Source organism: Chelonoidis abingdonii, chromosome 11 (assembly GCF_003597395.2).
Source record: "Chelonoidis abingdonii isolate Lonesome George chromosome 11, CheloAbing_2.0, whole genome shotgun sequence".
NCBI lineage: Eukaryota > Metazoa > Chordata > Testudines > Testudinidae > Chelonoidis > Chelonoidis abingdonii.
The window spans coordinates 29,520,569-29,529,986 of NC_133779.1; the positions used below are offsets into that span (position 1 = coordinate 29,520,569).

The 9,418-nt window shown below is 49.8% G+C and overlaps 1 protein-coding gene across 1 annotated transcript; it reads right to left on the reverse strand.

Annotated features, from left to right (window-relative positions):
- Window positions 1-2,342: 2,342 nt before the first annotated feature.
- LOC116825838 (bone morphogenetic protein 2-like) lies at window positions 2,343-8,587 on the reverse strand. The gene is made up of 5 exons (XM_032782122.2): window positions 8,305-8,587; window positions 7,895-8,037; window positions 7,350-7,472; window positions 4,248-4,446; window positions 2,343-2,749 (listed from the first exon to the last, which is right to left on the reverse strand). The coding sequence occupies exons 1-5, from the start codon at window positions 8,585-8,587 to the stop codon at window positions 2,343-2,345; spliced, it is 1,155 nt and encodes a 384-aa protein (XP_032638013.2).
- Between the last annotated feature and the right edge of the window lie 831 nt (window positions 8,588-9,418).

The following is a 9,418-nucleotide window of genomic DNA, read 5'->3' on the forward strand; positions in this document are numbered from 1 at the left end:
CACCGGAGCCGCGGGACCAGCAGACCCTCTGCAGGGAAGCCTGCGGGAGGTCCATCGGAGCCGCCTGCCGTCCTCCCGGCAACTGGCAGAGCGCCCCCCTGCGGCATGCCGCCCCAAGCACGCGCTTGGCGCGCTGTGGCCTGGAGCCGGCCCTGCCCCTGCTCATGTTATCTCTGAGTCGCTGCTGCCTCCCATTGCTTCACAGCGGCTCTGAACCTTTCCAGATGACTGTCCCCCTTTCAGGAGTTGGATTTGTCCCTTGCACCCCCAAGTTTTACCTCACTTAATAACTGTTTGCTTTCAAAATCAGACATAAAAATACCAGTGTCACAGCCAGACCGTTACTGACAAATTGCTGACGTTCTCATTGTTACCATCTAATTATAGAATAAATCCACTGGAATGTCAATATTGTACTTACATTTCAGTGTCTAGAGCAGCATAAACAATTTTCAGTTTGAACTGACTTTGCTCTTGCTTTTTATGTATCCTGCTGTAAAACTAGGCAAGTATCTGGATGAGCTGATGGTACCCCCAAGAAGACCCCTGCTTATCCGCAGGGGTACGTGTACACCGGTTGGGACCTACTAGCTTAGAACAAGAGCAGCTCAGGAGAGCTGTCCAGTTGAGGCCCAGAGGGAGCTAAAAGCAGCATTAAAATCCACAGGTAGCTTTCCCAGTAACACTGCTGCTGTTTCCCTTTCACAGGCGTTGGCTTCTTACAATTTTTTCAACAAGAAATCTCTGCACTTGAAAGATGTGAGCAGAGTGTCTCTCTGTGTGTTTTAAAAGCTCTCGTGGGTGGAGGTGGGGTGGGGCAGTCCTGCTGCCACTGGAGTCAATGACAAAACTTCCATTAACTGATTGGGGAGATTGGGGCCCAGCTGCGTGTGATTGTGCAGCACCTGAAACACATGATGGGGAGGGCACATTATAAGCAACTGGAGTTTCCTCAGTAGCGGGGGGTTCAGCCATAACAACAGTGTTTGCCTACCCCTCCCCTTCTTCTTAGGTTCCAAAACTGCACCCCACTCCCTGGGGTCAGGCTGAAAAGCCATCCCTGCAGCCTCAGCATGTGGCTTAAGGAAAGGAAGACGCCAAGATCATTTGCTTGTGAAACTCTCTCAGAAACCTGGAGTCAGAGACTGACATGAGGATTTAACCTGCACACCAGATTAGCCTCAATCCCCCACCCACTGCAAGCACCAGCCTCAAATCAGGATCCTAATCCCACATTAAGCGGCCCTTAGCAGCTGCAGTGAACTGTCTCAGGGGCAGATGAAGGCAGCCACATCTTCCTGTCTTCTGGGGCTGTTTGCGCCTTTGGGAACCCCAGCGTTTGGGGACGTTTAGGGATGCACGTTATGACTACTTGCTCGTCATGTTAATCTCTTGTGCTGCACTGAGAGGCAGGCGAGAAGCCAGCGGGGGGGTGGGGTGGGGGAGTAGAGAAAGCTGCCCCCTAATGGCTGGGAGATGGAACTTGCTCACCCCGGGAACCCTGCTAGCGTGTGACATTTCGGCGGGGATGAAGAGTAACAGCAGGAGCAGGGGTAGGCTGAGCCCACCAGCTCATTGCAAACAGGGCACCGCACAGCATCAGAGCCACTGCTGACCTGGTGGCTCCGTATCCCAGACCTGGACCAGGCTACTGCAGCCTTGCCAAAGGAAACCCCACTCCAAAAAATTCTGTCCTATGTTTAATAGTTACTCTGAATTCATTTTACAGGTCGCATAAGGCAGAAATGTACAAACATTTACAGGCACACTGTACAGGAGTTTTATATTAGAGCTTTTGCTATCTACATATCATACAGCCTGCAAGGAGGCCTTTCCATGCACAACGCTTCCCAATAGGTATCTCCATCACCCTCTGTGGGCCTGGAACCAGGAGTGGAACTAGGAAATTTAATCCACTCAGTTTTACTTTAAATGCATCCAGTCCACAGCTTTTGAAAGGGTGCGTAGGCTTTAGCCATGTGACAGAGGCCACAACAATGTTCGAGGGGATCAGGGGCACACAAAGGCATCTCAGGTGTGGGCTGCTTGTCTTTAATCAAAGCATTTCCCAGGTGCTTTAGACAAGTTAGATGCCGTTTTGGTGTAATTGTCTCACTGAGCCAAGTGGTGGCAGCTGGAGATGTGGATTTCTTGCAGGACAGAGATTCTTGGAAGTGTGATGAAAATGTAGGTACCTCTGGCCTGAGTGGGCAGCATGGCATAGGCTCACGCTGGTGAGTGGCTCTGAGAGGTTTGGTTCCTGGGAGCACACATGTTTACAATTGAGGAAGGGAGGTTCCTTGTTGCCCTGACCCATTCCTGCTCTTCCTATGGGACAGGCATCAGTGGCAGCCACAGCTCCCAGCCACCATGTCATCATATTGTTTAAGGACAACGTTCTCATCATCATCAAAGTAGAGGAGGTTGATGGAGAAGAGTTTGTCTGGGACACAGCAGGGGCTGCTGACGCCCTGGGTCAGTTTGAGGGCGTTGATGATGGACTGCACTGTGGCGTGGTTTGTTGGTCTCATGTTCTCGCCCAAGGGGAAGGGACAGGATCCTTTACAGTGATACGCGTTGTAGCTTTTCGGGGAGATGATCCATCCTGACCAGCCGATTTCCTCAAAGTCCACGGAGAGGAGTTGTCTCTGGCATGGCAGGAACTGATCCAGCGAGCGGGCATTCCGCCCCCCGCTCACTTCTGGTGCCAGCGATGCAGCCGGGAGGTCTGGAGTCTGAGGGCTCAAATCTGGTGGGGGGAGTAACAAGATCAGAATAACGTCCTTATTGATCAGACAAACCTGAAGTGAGACTGAAAGCAAGGTAGCAAGTGTGAACCAACCCCTTCCTGCAGCCATTACCAGCCTTGCCATCTAGTCACTCAGCCCCCTTCTCAAAAATCCCAGTGTCAGTCTGAATCATTGAGCACTTTGGGACTGAGTCTTCTCTCACTCATGTAGGTTCAAATCAGGAGGGACACCACTCCAGTCCATGGAGTGACAATGGAGTAGGGAAGAGACTCAGGTCCAAAGGGTTTGTATCCATCATGGAGTTGACATAGCTTGAGAGAAAGGCAGATACATGCCCTAAAGGCTGCATCCATGTCCAAGCCTAGTTCTCTAAAGAGTTTGTTCTGCTGCATCTCCCTTCACTGTAGAAAGAAACTGCAAACCCTTCATGGTCCATTGTTTGCCTTGGAGCTTTAGGAAGCTAGGAGCACAGGGTTTGCTTTACCAGATCAGAGCACTGGTCTGTCTAGTGTCCTGGCTCTAACTGCGGGCAATACCGCGAGGCAGCCATCCCTGTCATACACCTGGCTAATTCCATGGGGCTGTGTAAGGAGGAGGGATCTGATCCTTTTGGTGACCAGCTGAGCCTGAGCCATGACATTTCATTAGCCCATCCCAGCATAATTACAATTGTTATTCTCCAACAGCAGGAAATTCCACTGCTTGATCACTGCCACAAACTGGAGGGAAGCAGCATTTCTTTTCACTTGTGTTAAATTTGCAGCCACTAATTTAACAGTGATGCCCCTCTCCCATTCCTCTTTCATGGGACAGCATAAAAACAAGGGTCTTTAATACTTTATACTTTGCAGATAACTAGCCACTTCCACCTGAGGCTCCCACGGTGCTCTTCAGGGGCAGACTGGGGAGCGATTGTTATGCCCATTTCACAGAAGGGGAAGCTGCACAGGACAGAGAATTACAGTCCAGTTCTGCTCTGAGAGAGGACTTTACCCAGATGGCTCAGGGGAGGAGGCAGGAGGGAGTCTGTCTCTGACTCCATGTTGAATCTCCTCAGATTACACATAAAATGATCTCAGCTGCCAAACTCACCCTGGATCAGAGTCCCACTGGACTCTCCCCGGCTCCTGCATCGCACCCATGATGAACCAGAACAAGTGTAGCTGTACTGTAGCTGGCGAGGCATGGAGCTATGGAAGAGTCCAGCCCCCTCCCACAGCTGGCCTGGGCTCCACATGGGTTAGAAGAGTTCAAAGCAGTGACCCTTAGTTTAGTCAGCAGGGCCCAGATCCTCAAGGGTATTTCAGCACCTAATTCCCATTAGATGGAAGTTAGATGCTTAAATACCTTTGCAGATCTGGACCCAGCAACCATGACTTGGAACGGTGAGTAAGGAAATGATGGCAGCAGCTTTGCAGATAAGAGCTGCACTTTATTCCCTTGTTATTTCATCGACTCTGTGCCCTTCCCCGCGGAGCGTGGGTGGGTTCGCCTGACCTGGGAGGCTGCTGATGGGCAGAGCAGCTCCTCGTCTCCCGTCATCAGTGAACAGAACCAGCATGGGCTTCTTGCTTTCATGGTGATCTCTTCCTGATGCAAATCGCACCATGCTGGGATCCACCGGAGCACTCCCCAAGCCGCGGACAGTCACCAGCAGGCCATGGTTACTGCTGTCCTCTTCCATCCAGTCACGAACCTGCAAAACCACACAACAGTCAGCATGGCAGTAGCGCCTGTGAAGGGACGGAACCCAGCCCCCAGGAAGGCACCGTGAGGTACAGACAGGAGCTACTCAGGGCCGGCGCTTCCAGGGCGCCAGGATTATTGGGGGGAGACATTTTGCCGGAATGCCTGCAGCAGGTCCACCGGAGCCGCAGGACCAGCACGCGGGGTGGTGAAATGGCTGTGAGCCTAGGGCGCTAAAAACACTAGCGCCGGTCCTGGAGATACTGGGTACCGACAAACTACTGAGAACATCTCCATCCCCAGATTGTGTCAATCCAGACCCCCCAGCCTCCCCAGTGAAAGGACAATAAAAGAAAGCCACTGCCAACCCTGCCTGGTGACAGCTATCACACAGACCAGCAGTGGGGAGTGATGCTTACCAGCCCCACTATTCCCCTCTCCTGGGGTTGAATCCTGCATGCAGCCAAGGGGTACAAGCAGCACACGTGACCCTCCCCTCGCCTGCGCTGAGCCCTGCAATCAGGAGAGGAGATGAACTGAGCTTCCCTGAGAACAACTCCGCTTGGGTCTGATCCCAGGTTGGAGCTGGAGCTCCCCAAACACCCCATACTGCGGCAAGGCTTACGCTGTGCTGTTTATGTGCAGCTCTCAGTGGGTGCAGAGCTAGAATCCTGTGACTGTCCCTCTGTAACAAACAGCCCCAAGCGTGGTAGCCCTGGTAGCTCCAGTCCGGGATCAGGGCCCCACTGTGCAAGGTGCTGTACACATGTGATAAAGTCCATCCTTACAGCAAAGAGCTCAGTCTAAGGCCCTGATTCCGCTGCTGCAGCATGCAGGACACCCCTGCTTTCAGTGGGCCTCTGCATGGACACAGGGGTGAGTTGCACACTGCCAGCTGCAAGCCTGGAATCAAAGCAATCTCCCGTGGAAAGTTAGTCTGCTGTGCCTCTCACCACAGTATGTAAGCTCTTTAGCCACTTAGGAAAGCAGGGCTGTGCCTGACCCTCTTGGTATATTGGATAGTGTTCTCTCTGTCCTGCCCACTTCGCTTTCACTAAAGAGTCACAGGTAATGCCCTGGACTTGGAATCTGCTTTGGAAATACGACCTGTTAAAAGCTCTGCGGGGCAGGGACTGTCTCTTTCTGTGTACTTGTGCAGTTCCTAACACAGTGCGGCCGTTAGGAGCTACTGTAACAAATAAATAATGGGTAACTGTTTATAGTAAGGTTCCACTTCTACATAGTTCATATAATTTATGATTTATACTTGCTTAATACATGTTTTAATAAATGGTTACACTATGGTTATAGAGTGCAGCAAACCAATAGGCTGTTATTAGCAATCTGCAACACCTACTGCTGTGCTTAAAAGCACCCATATCACATACTACTCATATCATCATCTGTTAAATGGAACATTCCTATAAAATGTGACCATAATGATGATAACAGTGTGAAATTAAGAGATGTTAAACCCCAGCCCTTGCAGCTGATCATTAGCCCTGCCCTGCTGCTGTGGCTAAAGGTTGCTCTATAGGCAAATGCACACATCGCCTCTCAAACCCTGACAGAGGGAGACAAATAGAAGACTGCCATCTCCTTGGTGCCACTCAATTCTTACATGAGTTACTATTTCTAGAAGATATCGTCTAGTTTCATAATAACGTGCATCTATACAACTGTTTTGTGATATTTAGCACTTTTTTTTACAATAGTTCATATTAAAAATATGTACATTGCTCTTGGTATCATCCCGCAAATGTAGACACTGCGCCAGATGTCACCCTGCAAATATACACATGGAGCCAGGTGTCTCTCCCGAAATATACACCCTCTACGCTCCACGTATGCAGCAGTGAACCAGCCATCGCCACACCTCCCAAAAATCAGCAGCATCAATAGAAAGTTTGGTTTGATTCTGAAAAGTGACTGTGAAAAAAATTGGCATGGTGGGCTGAGTGTTTAGTGTCTCTCCGATTTCAAATCAAGACTGCCTCATTTCCAAGGGAAACGGTGGTTTGTTCCTGATTGCCATCAGCCCTGCAAACTCAGCCGAGGATCAGTCCTGGTGGATTCTTTCTGGCTCCTGGATCATCCCTTGGGAGCCTGACCCAAATGGTGGATTATGGATGTGGTTAAGATAACATTCAGCTGCACATCTCAGAGTAAAGAACCTACAGCAGGGATTGAGTTAACAGTTCTGCTGCTCCTGCGCAAGGCAGACTGGAGCTCAGCTCACTCCTTCTCAGGCACCAACAGGAATGACAAGAACTGATTTTGATCTGACAAGGCAGCTGCTCAGACTAAAGAAGCTGGAGTGTTTTTACATCATCACTTTCCTGATAATAACTTCACTTCAAACTAAATTTCAGCAGAAAGCCAGACTTCTCTGTCCCTTTCTCAGGCTGTGAAGATTATAGCCAGTGCCCTGATATCTGTACTGTAACATCTGGGCTGTCCATATTCACAGCTGTGTTACTCAAGACCACATCTGCTCTGATGTTTTAATGGTTCTAGAGGAGCCATTTCAGTACAGTTCAAAAGCAGTTCTGTAAATAAGATTTAAATCTGGCTAGTGCAGCCTCAGTGAAAACCCCTGCAAGTCACCTCTATTGATTCAAGAACACAGGTTTGTGAAATGGCTGGATCTGCTGTCAAGGCTGCAGTGTCAAAGGAGGTGGGCTAGCAGCCTCAGCCAGCTTTTTCAAATGGTTGCACAGAAAAGCCTTTGACAGACATCCCCTCCCCCCTCAGCAGCTGCCACTCTAGGCTGAAGCAGCTGGAGGCCAAGGAAGGGCATTGGGAGCTCCTTTGGTTTAAAGGGGCTGAGGAGGGCAGTTTGCTGACAGAAGGGACAGAAAGGTTTCATTCTTTCTCCCTGTACACATTTGAATTTAGGCTGAAGACACTTACAGCTTGTGTGATGCCAAACACCTCCCAGCCAGAGCCCTGCAAAGTGATAAGTCTGGCTGCCAGCAGCTTCTTCCCTTCAAAGGAATCCAGTTTGTTCTTGTCCAGGACTTGATAGACACTCACCTGGGGATAGTGAATACAAGGCAGTTAGCACCAGGGGCCACCGGAAGAGGAAAATCTCATTGAAAGCCTATGTTTTAAAGGAGAAGAGATGGGGGAAAGTCAAATTAGCCTACTGAGAAACCTCTGTAGTCTGAGGCCTGGTCTACCCATAAAAATTGCACCGATTTTTTAGAAACCAATTTACTTAAATTGGTGAAACTTATTGTGTGGACACTGAAACTGATTTAAAAGTGGTTTATATTGATTCAGCTTAAGTCAGTAAGGATCCAACTTTGGTGAGGTCAGCACGCAAGCCAGGAGCCAAATCCCACTCTCAGTAAATGTCCAGGAGTCACTGCAGATTCATAGTAGTGTCCCTGAGAGCAGAATATGGCCCATGCACTTTCAAAGCAAAGACACATGCACGTCTCATCTCTCCTTACCTGGCAGAAGTGATGTCTCTTGTAGAAAGGTCCCTCAGCCACCTTAGTCCGCAGTCTGAAGAGATGCAGCTCTGCTGTCAGGATCCTCTCGTTCTTAGCCACACTCGATAGGATGAACAGGAAATGCATCTCATCACTGTGAGCTGCACCAAAGGGTCAGATTAGAAACTTTGGTGACCCAGTTTCAGCCAAACTAAAAAGGAACATTACATGGGCACATTCTAAACATTCTACTCTGATGCTGCACATCCTCTGGGAGGATGAGCTTCATCAGCGCATATGGGATACTCTTACTCCAGGCCTCCCCTTGGCTTCTAGGATCCAGACAAGCACCAAGAGCCCTGGAAAACTACACTCAAACTCTAGCAGATCAGACCATTAGAGCAACCAAAGCCACCAAGAGTTCTTACTTTTATCCAAGAAGCTACGGACGGTGTTTCCCTCCAAGATGTCAGGGTCTTTAGTGATGCCATCAGCTCCTGCTACCGTGTTGTACAGGTCCACCATGTACTGGGGAGGCTGCTTGATATGGTGGGGAGAGCGGGGAGGGTCTTCTATGCCAAATACTTCCAAAAGCCTTCGAAGAGCCTCTGTTCTCATGTCTTCTGAATCCTCCTCTGGAAGGACACTGGGGGGTCTGGGATTGCAGCTTTGCAGCCTGGCAAGAAGCAGCAGCAACAGGAGTCTCAGCATGGCTTTCCTCTTCCAGTCCACCTGCATAACTCCCACCCTCTCTCCAGCAGCACATTTATAACAGTGGGGAGAGATGGAATTATGTCAAATATGCAAATGAGCCATCATGAAGGGTAAAGAGAGTTAATTGCAGTGCTAACAAGGTGCGAAACTGGGCTACTGAACGCCTTTCAGCAATTAGCCCAGTACACAAGCTGTATGGAGCAGGAAGCCCACTTGTGTACTCTTGTTATTTGAGAGCCAAATGTGGAGGGAAGGGAGCAGGCAGGAAGAGGCACCTGCACTGCTCGCTGTAGTAAACATCCATGTCCATTGTAGAAAGGCACTGGCTGAGCGGAGTTTGCTCTCCATAGGAGACTAACTGCCTTCTAATGATGACTTTAATGGGGCAAACAGGAGGACCTTTGTGCTCAGGAATTGAACAGCTCTGAGCAAAGGGTGGAGGAAAGGGTGGAATGGTCTCTGCCCCTCAGGTAGTAGCGGTAAGAAGTGCACCTGACAGTTAAGCAACCAATGTCCAGAGGGATGAGAGATCAAGGCCAAGAGACATTTTTCTAGTGCAATGTCCAGGCAAGATACTTCAAACCATGGATAACATGGGGGTGGGGGGAGGAAAGAGAGGGCAGAGGCAGCAGACTGCCACTAGTCTGAAAACAAATACCTGGACCTCGGGAAAGGTGCCATAGACCAGCCACCTTCAACCACCACCATTATAACCACCCAGGTGTCTAATCTAGATCTGTTCTGAGCAGGGTTAGACGCTCAGATGGTTAATGCTGTAGACGCCGCCCCATACTGAATGGACAGAGGGGCTCAAACCCTGTTCCCTGC